We start from the raw sequence: 18,060 nt of genomic DNA, 5'->3' as shown, positions 1-18,060 counted from the left end.
GCTGTACCTGATGCAATAATAGCAAATGAGAGGTAGGCAATGGCCTCCTTGATGTACGAATCCCCTTGCTTGCTATGGAGAATTGAAAGTGCTTTTGCATGGCAGTGGTTCTGCATCAGTTTCCGGTCTTCCTCTTTAAAGATATCCATGATGGGAAGTAGGCAAGATGTGTCTCCTATCTGTATGACTTTCTTTATTAGCTGAGACAGAAAGGGAACACACAAAATAAATTAAACTTTCATGTGTTTATTGATAGTAGAAATATATGTTTTTGGATTTTTAGACAGAACTGAGGCTATGGTGCTTTAGAAACTATATACAAACGATACCCCAGAATGAACACTCAGAGTTTATATCATATTAAGTGACCTATTAAAGACTCAGACAAACAGATATATATATCAGTAAATATTGTCATTTGGCATCTTTTCCCTTGAGCCACCATTTAGTGACGGGCTGTGTGTTCCCTCAGAGATCAGCTGACAGGAAATAATGCAGCTCTAATTGTAACAGGAAGTAGTGTGGAAGTAAAAGTCAGGACTTTGTTTATTAATTGGCTGATGTAACTTAACATGTATGTGTGCCCTGGTGTGTTTCTGTGCACTGAGAATCCTATGATCCCAGGGGGTAGCCCTTAGTACTTAAAATGGCAATTTTCTATTTAGGATTTACCCAATGGCACATACTACTAAAAAAAAGTATTTTATTACAAAATGGTTTATTTAGATGAAGCAGGGTTTTACCTATGAGCTGCTTTATGTGATATATTTTGAAGAGACCTGCACTGTTTGGGGGTATAGTTTTCCTTTAAGACAGGGGTAGCAGTCTGTGCTGCCTCTAAGGTCTCATTGAGCATCTTCCTAGTCCCAGCTATACCCTAAAATGTACCTAATAACAAGACAATTGTACCCATCTTTTTATTATTATTATTACAGAATGCTAGTTATTATATTTTTAAGCTGATAGCTTTGCCTGGGTTATGTAATTATTTATGGGTTATGTAATATTTAATTAGTTCTCTTGAGAACAAACAGAAAAAACGTATTCTGTGAAAAACTTGCATTTGTTTCTGATCAAATAAAATAGATTTTTTCATTTTCAGTTTGAGCTGACACAAAGGAGTTTGGCAGAAGGTAAATAGCTCATTAGCACCTTGAATGCCTCATAACCCAATGTTGAATGATGTGCAAGCAAGGGGACATGCCCACGTGCTGCCTATGTCCCTATTCACCCATAGAAAGCATTAAATACAGGGAGAGGTGCTACTCTCATTTGTGAAAGTGTGCATATGGATGCTTAATAGGTTTGCCACTTGTTTAAAGATAACTTACTGGTCAGTGGGGGTGAGGGCAGTTCACAATGGCAAAGGGGTGGGGTGATGTCAAAAGTGGTGGAGCCATGGTTTCACAGATGTCTCGAGGAGACATCTCAATCAGACAAAAGGGCAGAGGGTAAGTTTGTGGAAATTCTGGGTGGACCATGGGGGCGGGGGGCAGGGGCTGAAATCAAGGTTACTACAAATTTGTTAAACTGTCCCAGCCTTGGCATGTGTTTTATCGGCTAGGCAAGTAAAATACCTGCCAGGTGGCAAACGTAGTGCTTAATACAAATTCCGAAATGCCATGTGCAAAGTACGAAAATCATAGAATTTTGTGTCTGAATTTTGCACTTTGCTCTTCTATTAGTAAATGAGCATTATAATGCAGTGCCCCAATGTTTTTCTCAAATTTTGTGAAATGCTACAACTAGTATATAGACCCATAGGGTTAACACTCCCTATGGTCTTATCCCTACACTTCCTAGTTTGCTGTTACTAAGCAGAATATGTTTCGACTTTAGCTATTTGCATCTGTGCAATTATTGGCCCTTAGATAGGATGACCACTACCTGCCCACTGTAATATAGTGTTATACAGGGCATGGGCACTTCCTCTTTGGCATTCCTCTTACCAGCAGAGGGTGGTGCTACATTGAGCCTGGGACCCAACTAGGCCCAGAAGCCTGTGCCCTAGAGGAAATCATCCATCTAGTGATTCTAAGTGGGGATCAGGGACCCCGTGAATGAGGTGAAGTCATTTGCAGGTTAGACCTCTGTAATAGCACGCTCTAGGAGTGTGACTTAGTTCAGGGTTATTTAAAAAGAGCAGCTGTGTGCTCCAACAAAGGAGAATTTAGTGGGTTTAGTATACCCAAGGCTATGCTAACATAGGGTTCAGGCTATTTCTAAACCCTGAACCACAGTTGGCTGTAGGGATCCAGGCCAGTAGACACCCTTGGGACTCCTGTCTATTATCCCTGATCTGTCTCCAGCGTGTTGCTACACTATTCTGCTTATACTGCAACTGCATCTGACAATTGTACAACTATACCTCAGTACTGTGAGTATTAACCCTGCATATGCTGTGCAGTCCATCAATAAACCAAGTTATAGTTCAATGCAAAAGAACCTCTGGCGTCCATAATTGCATCAAATATACCTTTGGCAGTGGAGAGTTGCAATTAAGCAACATCTCATAAGCGCATTTCTTCCCATTTGCGAAGGCCTAGCCTGCGTGTTTGAGTCACTTGTGCGCGTGCTCATACCCACTAGCTGGACATTGGCAAATACTAGCCAAAATAGGGTTACACTAGGTAGTCTCATGGAAGTACTGTGTATCTGTAAAGTCCATTATTTGTTTATGGCTTTAAAAGCATAGCATACAACTGTATGTTCTGTTTGCACATAACTATAAATACAATAGATGTAGTGTTCACAATATTAAGATCAGTGATTGGCTGTAATGTATGGACAGCTGCGCCTTTGTGGCAACTATATTTTCCTGCCCGTGATAATAAATATATTTATGGTAACTGCACAGCCATAAATGTTGACTATAAACTCATTGTTATTTCCTTTTCTAAAAGGGGAAAAAGCATTTTACGAGATGAAATATAAATCTCCATAGCAAATTACAGTTATTTTGTCAAATTGTTATTTTCACATCAGTTGAGCTCAAGTGGAACTATGAAATTCGTATCTACCTATCTGAGCAATCACACAGCGGGAATGAAATGTGAGCCAAAAAATGATTCCTTAAGTTTAACGGTGTTTTTCTCTTTCACACACTGCATTCTGGCTTCAGGTACTAAAGTTTTAGAAACACTGTTTAAAAGGGATGGTTCACCTTTAAGCCAACTTTTCGTATTGTTACAGAATGGCTAACTCTTAAACTTTTAAACTGGTCTTCAATATTTCATTTTATATATTTTTTTAATCAATTATTTTGACTGTTTTCTACTTTCAAATGAGGTCCACTAGGCACAAAATGCTACAATTTTTTTGTTATTGTTTCTTTTTATTGCTTATCTTCCTGTTCAGTCCCTCTCCTATTCATATTCAGTGTCGGACTATAACTCAAGGGGCCCACCAGAAAACCTTAGACCAGAGGCCCTCTCCCCAAATTATTTTTCCTCCTTTCTTCACCCAACCTCTTTATTCTCCTAGTCTCTTTTGTTTACATGCTAGCATCTATTCCATCTATTTCTCCTATTTCTTCCCATTCAGAAATAGGGAATAACTATGAAACAGGCCAAACGGTCAGGAGCAGGAGGGCCCACTGACACCTGGGCCCACCGGGAGTTTTCCTGGTATCCTGGTGGGCCACTCCGACACTGTTCATATTCCAGTCTCATTTAAACCACTTCCTGGTTGCTAAAGTAATTTGGACCCTAGCAACCAGCTGCTGAAATTCCAAACTGGAGAGGTGCTGAACAAAAAGCAAAATAATTGAAAAAACAAAAATAATAAACAAATGCACCAAATAAACCAATTGCAGATTGTCTTAGAATTGTCTTAGAGCAAACTGAATTCAGTTGTATTGTATTCTGTATTTTGTTGTATAGTATTGCTATCCTGTATTTATATCACATTGGCATATTTCTTTTAATGTTATGCCATTCACAGTCCCTGCCTTTTGCATGTTACTGTATCTACCCTATCTAGTAATATGTAGGTCTACAAAAAGTGGACCCACACCTGACTCCATCTCACCTTTTTCCAACCTGTTTTCAACAAGCCATATTTATTTATATACTTGATCTGCCCATGGCCCTCCATGTCTGCAAAGTCAATTGACTTTGCAGACATGGAGGGCCATGGGCAGAGTCTGGCTTCCCATTGCCTGTGCCCAAAAAATTTGGGGACCAACTGAAACCATTATAAAATGGGGAGTTTCAAGAATCAATAAAAGTGGTTATTATGAGGGTGCAGCCCTCAGCAGTCATTTTAAAAGTATTTTGCATTCAGGAGGTGGCTGCACTTTCCAGAAATCTAGCACTAGGTACAGAGCGATTCCTTAAAAGGTGGAGGGGGGACACCTACTTGCCCATTATGCCTTTCCCTAATGAATACAGAGCCACCAAATGCAGGTTACAATGTATTGTTTGGGTAAATAAAGGTCTCTGTACTCCATTTTATGAAGAAAATTAAGCAGAAAGAGCAGGGCAGAGTGGAAAATAATAGAGAATTGCGCCAGTTTTTTGCACTTTCCCCCCTGCCCTTCTCTATAGCCCCTAAAGTTTACCCCATGCGCAGTTCAGATACTAGAGCCTGCTACATGAAAAATAAAATAACAGGTTTGCTAGCAGTTTGTCACATTTCGTTACATAAGAAATCATTGCCTATTAGTTGTACTTAAAATGGTTTATTCTTTCTCTCTATTGAATAACTATACGGCACTATTACATGTTTATTCATTTATTTAGAGGAGTGAATTTCCCAGAGTAATTATGAGATGGCACATAACTCCAGATCTGTCCTGGAGATGACACGGAATGAATAGAGAAACAGGATGAATGAGAGCCATCCAGCAGATGGAATTTCATAGAGCTGGAAGTGCCGGAAGCCTAGAGATACCTGCTCCAGCTGGGACAAAGAAAACAGGATGCAATGAATTCCCCAATGAAAAATCTAGAAATGTCCTAAATAGAAATTACTTCAAACATTCAAAAACACAGACAATTGTTTCATTCAACAACAACACAGGATCTCTCTCTCTGCTCTGCTTGTTGGGATACTATCACCACCTGTACCCAACCCCCTGTTTTATATCTTATTTCATTTTTTTTTCTCAAGCTTTATTTTGTCTCTGAATAGAGGATTTGATTTCATATTGTTTTATATAGTTTAACATTTTTTTGTTTTTTTCCTGGTTTATCCAGGCTCACTTTTCTTTCCCCATTACAGGCATTCAAGGCAACAATATATTAATATGTTATTTATATATTATAATGTTATCATTCACATCAGCCCTTGTTCCAGCCCAGTGGCAGCGTACAGGGGCGGGGCAAGCAAAAACATGTCCAGATCCTGTATGTCCATATACTCTGTGACCATACATCTGCCTTGTACAGTAAGATTTATGCAGGAAATCATACACAAAATTGACATACAGTACCTGAATTACCAATTACCACCTGCCCTCTAGACTGATGGATATGGTGGACTTTCACAGCTTTCAAAAGATTTACCATGCAACGTTTTTCTTTTATAGAGAGATTGGATCCAAATCAGAAATAGGGAATTTTAAATTGTCTGGGGACTGTGGAGCAAAAATACCTGACACATTATATTCAACTTTGTTCTGCTAGTGTTTCTGCCACACAGACATAAGGGAAAGCAGTATAAGTCATGAATATCAGACATAAACCATCTATGGAAATAACAGTGTAGATTAGCAGAGTTCATCGCCTTTGCCTAGAAAGCAATGCTTGTGCTACAGTGCCACCTGCTGTATCCAAATAATAAGTGCAAAAATCATTTTTATCATCACATTTGAGAACAAGTACCAGTTGTTAATATTAGTCTTAGGGGGTTATGTAATAAAAGTGCACTAAATTTGCCCAGGAGCAGTAACTCATTGCAACCAATCAGCATGCAGAATTTACTGGTCATCTGTTTCAAAGCAAACATCTTATTGGTTGCTATGGGTTACTGCTCCTGGCAAACGTAGAGCCTTTTATTACATATAGCGAAAGTCTTTCTTAATTACAGTCAGTATATAGGCACTGCATATTTCCTGGCAGTATTCAGGATGATCATGGCTAAAGACTACATGGAAGCTGTGTTCTTTAAAATCTGTTTTTATTTCTATACTGTCAGTGGGAGCCATTATGATTGCCCTATTGAGAAAACTTCACATACAGATTATAGTAGCCCACATGCCATGAAAATTGATAGTCTGAAGATATATGTGTCTAATAATTAATACCTTTTGCCTTACCAAGTCTTCTGTTTCCGTAGTTAATCATCTGTTTTTGAGCCTCGTGATTTATTACTCCTCTACATTTGCTGCTCTACTGCAACTGGGCAATGTATATGTAATGATAGACTTGCAGAATCCCTCAGAATTTATCAGTCCAGGCATAATCTTTTTTTAACTACTGCTGCACAAGGTAGAAGAATAAGGTATATAATCAAGGATGCCTAATGATATCTCTATGCACCATCTCTGCTGTCAAGACAAAAACATCTAAAAAAGATATTCACAATCCATTATGGCAGAAATGATAAGGTTTTTTCTAGTTTGTGGCCCCCTTTCCAGCCCAACCTATGACTGCTGCCAACCTTAGCTCACTACCAAGTTACAAATACATACCTTCATTGCCCTCATACCCTTATTGCCATTAAGGCCCTAGGGGAGCTTTTGCATGTAGAAGCAAAACAGTTTCCATAGCTGATGGCTACTGTAGCTAGCAAAAAAACATTTCAATATCTTTATGTGACATTACTGTAAACAGCATGCTGGTTTTGTGACAGACAAATCAGCTAGGAACCTGTTGTTTTTAAGTCCTTGCCATAATTTGTAGCAGGTAAAAATATTCAGTGAAATTACCAAATTGCACATATTGTGCCCACCAATTAGTGAAAGTAATACAGGTATGGGATCTGGAAATCCGTTATCCAGAAAGTTTTGTATTAAGTGATGACCATCTCCCATAGACTCCATTTTAATTAAATAATTCATAACAAAAATCCTTTTTTTCCTGTAATAATACAGGTATCGAAACCCCTTATCTGGAAACCCGTTATCCAGAAAGCTCCGAATTACAGAAAGCCTGTCTCCCATAAACTCCATTTTAATCAAATAATTCTCTGTAGTAATAAAACAGTACCTTGTAATTGATCCTAAGATATAAATAATCCTTATTGGATGCAAAACAATCCTATTGGGGTTTGATTTTTTAGTAGACTTAAGGTATGGAGATCCAAATTATGGAAAGACCTCTTATCCAGAATACCCTTGGTCCTGAGCATTCTGGATAATGGGTCCTGTAAAACAGTAGCTTATACTTGATCCCAACTAAGATATAATTAATCCTTATTGGAAGCAAAACTCCTATTGAGTTTAATTAATGTTTAAACAGCAGGTCCTGAGCATTCTGGATAATAGATTCCATCCCTGTACTGAAAGCAACTGTGAATAATAATGGGTAAATCATCTGTGCTTGTTCTGCTGCTAGATTTTTCTGAGTTCCAATCTTCACGTTCACTTATAAAAGTGGTATTAATAGCCATGCTCTGCACATAAGGACTATGCTAGAATGTTGCTACCTGAAGACAACAAATGTCCTGGATCTCCAGGTCATGCTGTAGTTTATTCTCAACCCAGGATGGAGACATCTATGTGGGCCCTGGGCCTGTGTAGGCTGCTACAACCTCCAGTGAAGGGGAAAATTGATACAATTCTAGCATGTCCAACCTCTGCAACCGTTTGGCTGTTGATGAATTACTACTCCAACATCCCACCAAACGAATGCTGTAGTTCAACAGCCGAATCACTTCAGGTTACACAGCCATGATGTTTATGGGTCCATAACTAGTGGTGATTAAACAACATATGTTCTTCTGTTTTTATCACACAGTGGAGCCCCTGTGACACACTCTTTCTACCCTCTTTGCCCTACCCTAGAATAAGCCCTGCTTTTGTGATAATAAGAGCATAATTCAGTGAAAGGTTACAGGAAAAAACTACATGACTACAACTTTAAAGCCCAATTTAAGTGTGTCTTATTGGATATGAACTCAATTTGTGTAGACCCAGTCTGGTAAACCACCTGATATGGCCTCCTTCAAATTAGGCTGATTTATCAACACTGGGCAAATGTGCCTGTTGGCAGTAACCCATAGCAACCAATCAGTTATTGGCTTTTTTCAGCCAGCTGCAGGTGGAACAATGAGTTCAACAACTGGTTGCCATCGGTTACTGCTCATAGGCAAATGTTAACTGAGAGAGATAATTTGATAGTAGTTATGAATAGGGTATTCTGCATAGTTCAACTGATAAATATGTATATTACAATGGAATAACATAATTTAAAAAAATTGTCTGGCCAAGACAATTTGTATTAAGTTGCACTAATAAAGTAAATAGACAAAACAAAAATTGAAACCACAGTATTGCCATAAACTGGTTACATCTCTATATTCAAGTAGTACCTGATTGCCATCATAAATAAAGCCTTTCTTGAATTGTAGGAGTGCAAGCCTGGCAAGGATGGGAGATCTCTGGGAACTGCTACTGAGGGCAAGTGATAGCATCTTGTGTGCTTCCTCAATTCGGTCCATCTGGTACAAAGCATCTGTGCACAGGATCCGAGAGACATCATCAGAGGGATCAAGCAACATGAGAAGCGTGGCCAACTGATGAACCCCAGCAACATCACTGTGAATGAAATGGTTACATTATGACAAGGTGTATACACTGATTTCTATAATACGCGAGTCCTATTAAAGATTTCATAATACACAAGAACCATGTGAAATATACTGTATATATACTTAAAATATGGGGTTAGCTCTGCTTAAAATATGAAGAAAAATAGAAAGTTCTCTGAAAACCTCTGGTTGTGACCTCCTGACTTCTAATTTCCTTATATTTTACAAAAGTGAGTAAAATTTTCCCTGGACTCAGGAGCCACACCCCGATGTAAAAGTGTTGGTGAGCCACAAAAGCATGAAAACATTTTTCTTGGGGATGCTAAATAAGGGTTGTGATTGGCTATTTGGTAGCCTGTGTGAACTGGTAGCCTGTGTGAACTGCTAGCCTGCTTGGAGTAAAACTGTGTCTCTGGGCTTCAAAACTTGACTCCAAGCCAGAGATTTAAAAATGGCCACCTACCACTGGGAGCAACATCAAGGGGGGTGGTGAGCAACATGTTGCTACCAAACAACTGGTTGGGAATCACTGCCCTAGACTGTAAATATGACATAGAACAGCTAAAAGAATGGATCCTAATTTGGGGTTTTAGTTTGGAAGTACCCAAACCTATAAGAAAGGCATTTTATTAAAACTGCAGCTGTATGGGTAGTCTCACTGAGCAAGTAGGAGCCTAAAGAGTTTAAGTAACTTCAAACTCTATAGCATCCCATTTAAATATACAACTGGACTAGCATTTATAAATGATATAGTTTACCCTTCTTTAGATGAAGAGCTGTCCTGATCAAAAGATTTTTTCCTTGGTAATATCCCATTTTCATTTGTACTCTGTGGCTTCTTGTGTAGCATCTTTTGTCCCTCTTCTTGTAGAATCTTGAACAAAAGGCCTCTTTGGTTCCAAGGTACATAAGTCTTAAGTGCAAGTAAAGTCTCATCCAGTTTTAGTTTACAGGCAGTAATGTAATCCAGTGCAGTCAGGTATGCGCTACCACTTATCATTCGGACCAATCCTCTTCCACAAAGAGCCTTCACACAGCTGTTTGGGTGGGGGGATTCATCTTCTATGATTTGTTGAAAGTCTTTAAGTGCTTGCTGATGTTCGTTACTGTGAAAGTGGCAAAAGCCTCGAAGGACAAACAATGTGTTCTGGTAAGTCTTTTTCTCAGAACTAAGTAGATTGTTACAAATGTCCAAGCAGGTCCGAAAATCTCCAGCAAGAAGTTTGCAGTCTGCAAGCCGGACATCCATCTCACGCCGGCTCTCTGTGGAACACTGGTTTAAAAATTCAAGCGTTTGTATGATTGGGAGAAGGAGCTCTGTACCTGTATCAGATCTCAGCTCAAGCCGAGCACGTACTGCTTCTCTGAAATTCCCAAACTCCATTTCTAGGTAGGCCTTAGAGCGGTCAACCACTCTTTTAATGTCAGCGTCAGAAAATATTTCTGCAAACCTCTTTTTGGCATGAGAGGGGCTGATCTTGAAGGCTTCTGCTAAGTCCTGTATCATTTCTTTAGTTCGGCAACCCAAAGAGTAGTATGCTGCTGCCCGATCTACTAGAAGATAGGAAATTTTTTCCTCTTTGATCTTTGTTTCCAATGACAAAGCCTCAATGGCTCTAGAATACACAGCTATACATTCTTCAAATTTGCATTTCTCAAACAAATATGCTGCTTGTGTCTTGCACACTTGAAGGTCATCAGGCGTCAATGTAGCCAGAAGGCTGTAGCAGTCATGGAGCATGACATCTGAGTAATCTTCATCATAATCATTTTCATATGTAGACATGTAGTTGTGAAACGCATCAATAACTTGACCAAGGTATTCTCTTTGCTTGGTACCAATAAATTGTCTTGTTTTCTCCTTGTTATTTGCAAATGCTTGCATGTAATCTAAAATACCACTCCTACAGTTGATCTGAGACAAGATTCTTGCCAGTCCTCTGGTCAACAAGAGTTCAGTTGTGTAGTGAGGCTGAGTATTTAACAAGAAGCTAGACTTACTCACTACCTCATCATAACGTCCACTTTTAAGGAAGGTACTCAGTTTGAAGAGAGAAGCAGCAACATTACTGGGGCACAGAGTAGAAAGGAACACCGCTGCAATTCCGGGGTTGAGTGACACGATGGCCATGCCGTCACAATTTATTTTAGGTATCTCATACTCACCCAAGCACCATTGCTCCAGGGTGGTAATTACCTCTTGATACTGATCTTTCTCAAGTGACTTCACCCTTTGAATTGCGTTGGGTGCACTGCAGCTAAAAGCAGCCATAAAAAACGCTGCCGCTAATGATGGCTCATCTTTTCCAAGGTGCTGCTGAGCTTCTTTGCATAATCTTCTAGGGACATCTTGATTAGCCATCTTTAATAGTGGTTCATTCCCTTCATCCCCCTTTTCAACAAAACATCTGAATGGATTCCTGCAAGGCAGAATGACATAAATCAACTGTAAAGGGCAGTACACATACCTAAAGTACACTGCCTGAACTACATCACTTTATACATATACTGTATATCCTCAACACCACTAATAAATGTATTGTATAATAATACTACACAGTTACATGAATACCTCATACATAATATCACTTATGGTACATTAAAAAAAAGACCACAGGGAGGTCAGAATGTGGACCAAGTCTCAGATGCCTACAATTATTCATGAGTAGATGGCAAACAGCAACAGTCCAAAAATGTAGTTTCATAGCACTCCAGGTCAGATGATGAAAACCTTTATGTGTTGATGAATGTTGCAACACCTGAAAAAGTATACAGTACCATTTAATGATAATTCTGAGTCTGAGTAATCTTGAAAATGTTTCACTACTAATCCGAGCAGCTTCTTCAGTTTAAATGGTGGAAGGGAATTCCACAAATGGTTTCCTTCATGCCTCTTGCAAACTATTTGTCTTCTTGGTCCCAATTATGCAAATTGCTGTTCCCAAAAGACTCAGCGGTCTATATACATATAAAAGAAAATGGATGCTCCTTTGTGGACAGCAATGTGAATATTTTGGAAATAAAGAAGCCACAAGGATGAATGGTGAGATGTTGTCAAGATTAACCACCAAGCTCAGTTGCTTATCACCTGGATGAACAAAAACCTTTGTAGACACCTGGATTAATATTTGGTCAGATCTGACTTGACAAATTCAGTACAAGCTCCACACACATTGCTGATAAAACTCGTATATACACTGCTGGTTGTTTGGAAAACATTAATCAGTTTTATTTTATTAATATTACTGCATGTATTTTCTCACATCTAGTTTTAAAGGAAAAGGAAAGGTGCAGTCATTGGGGTGTTCCAAATGTTAGGCACCCCCAGCGATTGCAATCATGTACCTCATACCCTGGGCCAGTGCTCCTGTTAGCAGAAATCTGCATTGGCCTGGGATACATGTGAGCAAGTGATTCTGTTTTCACACTGCATGTGCAATAGATTAAAACAAAAAAAAAAACTTGAACTAAAAAGCTAGCCTTTTCACTCTACTGGGACCCAGGATTTTGAAGAAAGAAGAAGAGAAGAGGAGGATCGCTCGCTTGCATGTACCATGGGCCGGGGTATCAGGGGATTGATTGCAATCATGGCCTAACATTTGGCACCCCCCAGTGATTGCACCCGTAAGAATGTCTCCCTACAATACAAACACATTATTCAGAAGTTTTGTATAAAACCTACACGAGCTTTCTATAGGTGGGTAGACATCTACTTTCTACCAGTTGTTGTGACCCCTCTGACACTGCTTAGTGGGGTGAAAGTCTACACCGTCTAAACTGAGATATTATATACTGCTATAGTGTCTTGTTACAGGTGTTTGCTGTAGACCTGATACACTTAGAAGTCTTTCTGCAGGTTTCACCCTTTGAAAGGGATCCTGATACTGAAGAGATCAAATGTTTTCTCTTCCAAGCAAGCTGTGAGCAGTACAGTTTGCAAAGGATTTTCTTCATGGATATACATGGTATGAAGGCTAGACAGGGATTGGCTGCTATACTGGGACAATTTTATGAACCCCCCCATCAGAACTTTTGAAATGTGAGAGTTGCACAATGTGAGGTATACTCCAGCCAAACTCTACAGCAGGTGGAACATGACATCAACTAATGGTGGCCATACATTTTACAATAATGATCTTTCCTGCTACTATTGGTTGATCAATTGTCTGCTTCACTAATGTTAAGCTGAATTGTCAGATATGCAGGAAGAAACAATATGAATTCTACCCCTATCTGATGATTCAGCATTAAACTATAGGCAATGTTCAGGCCCCTTCAAAAGCATCAGTTCAAAATTTTCAGACCTGCCCAATCAATAGGGCGACCAATATCCAAGGCTTTGCAACATCGGTCGCCTTATCAACCCACCACACACAACAAATATTGTACCTCATCCTTTGATAAGGATAAATTATCACAATGAACATAGCCATACACAGGCCGATACAAGCTGCCGACTCAGTCCTACCAGATACCGATTGGACAGGTTTTGATTTTACCATTGGACTGAGGTCTGCAAGTCCCGATGGCCTGCATAACTTAATTGTAATGGCCTTTGGGCCAAAGGATCAGATCATATAATCAGATAATATTGAAAGAGCTACTCATTTGGAAACATCACTAAATAAGCAGATCATTCAATATATGGCCAGCTTTGCTTTAGCCATACTTTGGTGACATGCTAAAGTTTTTTTTACCCATTGGATAACTACTTACCTATTCTAGTAATATTGGCTAAAGATAGGCAAAAGTTACAAAAAAAAATAGACAAACAAATTAATCTGAAAAAAAGAAAAACTGGTGAAAACTATACTATTACTAAAGGTCCCCATACACAGGCCAATAGTAGCTGCCGATAACGGCCCCTTGGACCGATTCGGCAGCTAATCGGCCCATGTATGGGCACTCCTGACGGGCCTGCCCGACCGATATCTGGCCTGAAATCGGCCAGATCTCCATCGGGCAGGTTAGAAAATCTAGTTGGATCAGGGACAGCATCGGCTTGTTGATGCGGTCCCCGGACCGACTTTGCCTATGCCCATCATTATAATTTGATTTTTTGGCCCCAGGGCCAAACGATCGAATTACCCTGCATTCTCCCGATATCGCCCACCCGTAGGTGGGGGATATCGGGAGAAGATCCGCTCGCTCGGCGATGTCGCCAAGCGAGTGGATCTGCCTGTGTATGGGGACCTTTAGGGTTAGACAATATAAAGTACTTCCAAGCATTGCAGTGAAATAAGAGAGCTATATTATCTTCCTTAGGCAATGGCACATAGGGCAGCTGTAATTGTTTGCCAACAGTGAAAGGTCCACAAGACAAAGAGAAACCAGGAAACTGGCTTTAGACCATGGGCAGCCACATTGCGGAAAATTAACTCTTGAAAACATACTGCCAGGCTGTATAACCCTAGTCCAATCATTCTAAAACACTGAATAATGCCACATCAGAATGTTTAGGTACTATCCATTGATTCAGGACTGGTAAACCCCCACATTACTGTTAATAGTCAGTTACCTGAAGGGAAGTTCATTTCCAGAAGGTGGATACCTCCAGGCATGCAAGGAACTTAGTTCACTTGAAAGATTTAATGGCATTCAGCATACAGTCGGGAGGTGCAATTGCCATACAATATGGGGCCTGCAGATTTTCATGAAATTGTGGCAATAAAACTTCAATGGCCTTTCCAATATAAAGAATAGTTTACACAGGTAAGGAATTGTAAAAAAAAGGTTTGATTGCACTGGCATTCCACATGTCTTTATAGACACATGTATCACATGGATAAAACTGTTTTTACAGCTTCCTTTGTGGAAGGCCATTAGCACAATGGGCATTTGCTCAGTCGTGGCATCCAGCAAAATGCAATGGTGGACAAAATAGGGTGGTGCCAGGTGCATCTCGGCACAGAAACGTTTAAAGCATCATTTTGTCACTGAGGTCAGGCTGTTACCACACCATGTTTGTCACACGGAGCAATAACAGGTGGACAGGGGCTATTTGGCCTTAATACCAGGAATTAATAAATAAAAGCATATGGATGTTTTGTCCACTGTTGCCTCCAGGCACTGAACAGTCATCTTTCTGACTGTAATCAGTCCAAATACTGCAGAATGGAAATAACATCAGCATATTTGCATTTATGTGTAACTTACAGAAAAAATATAAGGGCAGATGTACTTCTGCAACTGCAGCGAGGAAATTGCAATTTTGAGCACAATTGCTGTTTTTTCGTACAATGCAGGGTTTTTCCCAAAATTCCAGTGTCATTGTGGTTTCAAAGGGGTGATTGTCTTGATGCAATTGCATCCAAAAATCACTTTATTTTGTCACAAATTGAATGCAATTGTTTGGAAGTCCATCTGGTGTCATTTCTAGTGTTCAAAGTGCGAGTGACATCTGCACTCTATTCATTTGACAGAAATGAGCCACTAGCCATGAAGGGAGATGGTGGCAGCTCCTGGGTCATCCTGCGTCAATAGGAGCAGCAGTACACAATTTGGAATGGAAGGCAGGAAAGACGGAGAGCATCTATATAGAAGTGAAAAGTAGCATTTTGTACCATACTGTACTATATTTTTAAAAGGGAAAACAAGTAACAACTTAGACATCTTGTATATATCAGTGCCTGCACTTTATCAGAAAATATTCTCACATGGTCAATAATAATAAAACAGCAATAGGAAATAAGTGACCTGTAGTTACAAACTAATAGGGGGCTAGACATAAGGGCTCATTTATGTCCACAAGTGTGAAATTGACATGATTGACCAGATTGCAATTGACCAGATGCAATTATGACTGCTCCTGTCAAAATTGCATCTGGTTCAACAAATAAATGCAATAGTTGCAATTGCATGGAAGTCCAACTGGCGTAATTTCTATTTTCACCACGTGCGGATTCTTTAGCAGAACATGTATGGGAACGGAAGTCAGAAAGGACTAAACGGCACCGAGCACAACTATACGGAAGTGCAAGGAGCCTTTAATAACTGCAGAAAGCGCAACTGCACATGCGATTGTAAATAAGTCCTATTGTTTTTATAGTTTTAAATAAGAAAAACATTCTTGTTACAAAATGCACAGTAGAGAGAGAATTAAAACTAATTTTAGTCTGCGGCGAGTAATTAACTATAATTTACTTACCTGGAATAATAACAAGAATTCATTTAATTATTCAGCCAATTGCACAGATACATTTGAATGTGCAAGACACGTACACATTAGTATATATACATACACATCTATCTAAATAATACCAGACACCCCACACGTTGGGCAAAAGCGTAAGAATTATTTTTGTACAGACCCTGGGGGTTTTACACTGCTGTGAAATAGCAACAAGGGACCAAAGATCTTTTTTGAAATAGTATCTATCATACAAATACAAATTAGTCTAAGCATTTCTAATAACTGTATTATATCTGCCAGAATTGACCGCCTCATCTTTTTATGTGCAGACCGTCAGCTGCCGGGGCTTTTTGCCATCACGCATGGGAACCCTTTTGTTTGCATCAGGTGCCTGACTTATAAAACTCTGCCCCTTTTTCCTTTGTCTGGGTTATCCCTGCTGCCTACTGCGGTCTCTTTTGCTATAAAGCTAGTAACATCCACAAACAGGACATCCTAAAAAATGCACACTCCAGACCGAATACAATAAAGTTTGTACATGAGACAATCATCAGAGCAACAATGGCCTCCCAGGGCATGTGGCTATTGGGTTGCAAGTGCTGTTTCCCCTTACTTCTCATATCACTTAAGCTTCCCACACTACTCACATGAAGCTGACAGGCTTTAGAGGTGGTCATGAATGCAACTTTGTCTCGCTGGTGGATTTCTGTCCTCAGGGTATATCAATGTAGCCTTAAATTTAGTATATTTGAGTGTTTGATCCTGTAAGCCACAGGCAGCAGTTGCAGGTTTCAGCCCCTCCCACATGCTGTTGTCTTGGTGACCGTAAACAGTAGGCCAAGCTGTTGTGCGAGTCTCTTCCCCCTGACTGTGATCTCTTTTGAGAACTAATTCTATAGGGAGAAGGGGTGGGGGTGTGTAGCACTGCCTTTGTTTTCTGCTAATTCACATTGTCACATACACTGTCACATGGGGCACGGGACTGATTTATTACAAATATTTAAAAGATAATGTATATACTTCTTATTGTATATGTATGTATATATATATATATATATATATATATATATATATATATATATAGACAGAGAGCCGCACACACAAGGACTTGGCAATAAAGTGAAAAAATTTATTGAAAAAAATATCAGTATATCAGTTTTAATAATGTGATTTGTCTGATAAGTTTAATCTTTTTTTTATTGTTATTTTGCATGATAGAAAAAGAAAAAGGAATTAAGTTAATTAATTAATTACATTCACAAGTTTTTCTTTATAAAAAGCAATTCTCTGCATGAAAAGGATTAACCTCATTATATGCAATGCTGAAGATATTACAAATGATCATTGTTTTTATAGCAGAATTGTCTTGGAGTATTGGGAGTTGTAGTTCAGTACAAAGCTGGAGGGCCATAAGCATCCCCCAAGTCAGGCTGTAGTCAGATTTATCAGTTATCCTGGTTTAAGACAAACAGTTGCTTTGAGCTTTTATAAATACAGATCTGCCTTAATGGTATTTTCACTTCAGTTCACATTTTGCAAATATTGGGCCATTTTCCGCTGTGTGGGGTCCCAGTATAAATATGGGTTTCTGATGGCAGTCTTGATGTTTAATTCATTATATGTATCTTAAAATATGTACTTTATTAATTACCCAGCGCTAACCCAAAGCTGGTCATACAGTCAAAGATTCAATCTATTGGGGAGGGTTAGTGGGGTCCCAGTATAAATATGGGTTTCTGATGGCAGTCTTGATGTTTAATTCATTATATGTATCTTAAAATATGTACTTTATTAATTACCCAGCGCTAACCCAAAGCTGGTCATACAGTCAAAGATTCAATCTATTGGGGGGGGTTAGTGGGGTCTCACTTTGCCTATGCTTGGGGACTATATTGTTAGGACTAGTGATGAGCGAATCTGTTCCGTTTCGCTTCGCCAATAATTTAGCGAATCTAAACGGCGAAAATGGGGGTCTGTGGGGTTGCGACAATTTTGGACGTGCGACTATTCTTTTGACGCCTGTGACTATTCTTGCAACAATTTTGGACGTGAGACTATTCTTTTGACGCCTGTGACTATTCTTGCAACAATTTTGGTCGCGCGACTATTCTTTTGACGCCCACAACTATTCTTGCGGCAATTTTTGGATCCATGCCTGGTGAAACATTTTGCCCATCACTAGTTAGGACTGCATCTATGTGCTGATGGGGTCCTCACCTGACGGAATTTCTAAC

At 39.4% G+C, this 18,060-nt stretch overlaps 1 protein-coding gene across 2 annotated transcripts in view; it reads right to left on the bottom strand.

Moving 5' to 3' along the window:
* The window catches only part of ttc34 (tetratricopeptide repeat domain 34), a 58,498-nt gene extending 41,820 nt beyond the window's left edge, over window positions 1-16,678 (bottom strand). Inside the window, exons 1-4 of one of the 2 annotated variants that reach the window (XM_002938491.5) lie at window positions 16,474-16,678; window positions 9,453-11,114; window positions 8,476-8,701; window positions 8-200 (exon numbers count right to left, since the gene is read on the bottom strand). In XM_002938491.5, the coding sequence (XP_002938537.1) occupies window positions 8-200; window positions 8,476-8,701; window positions 9,453-11,114; window positions 16,474-16,475 (2,083 nt within the window). In that variant the 5' untranslated portion in view covers window positions 16,476-16,678. Of the gene's footprint in view, window positions 1-7; window positions 201-8,475; window positions 8,702-9,452; window positions 11,115-15,841; window positions 15,927-16,473 lie in introns of those variants that run through there. The other variant, XM_031905971.1, reaches the window with a different exon arrangement.
* Window positions 16,679-18,060: the final 1,382 nt, after the last annotated feature.

The sequence above is a fragment of the Xenopus tropicalis genome, chromosome 7 (genome assembly GCF_000004195.4).
Source record: "Xenopus tropicalis strain Nigerian chromosome 7, UCB_Xtro_10.0, whole genome shotgun sequence".
In the NCBI taxonomy this organism is placed as follows: Eukaryota; Metazoa; Chordata; class Amphibia; order Anura; family Pipidae; genus Xenopus; species Xenopus tropicalis.
Note: the sequence above shows the minus strand (reverse complement) of the source record. Positions and strands in the feature narration are given on the sequence as shown.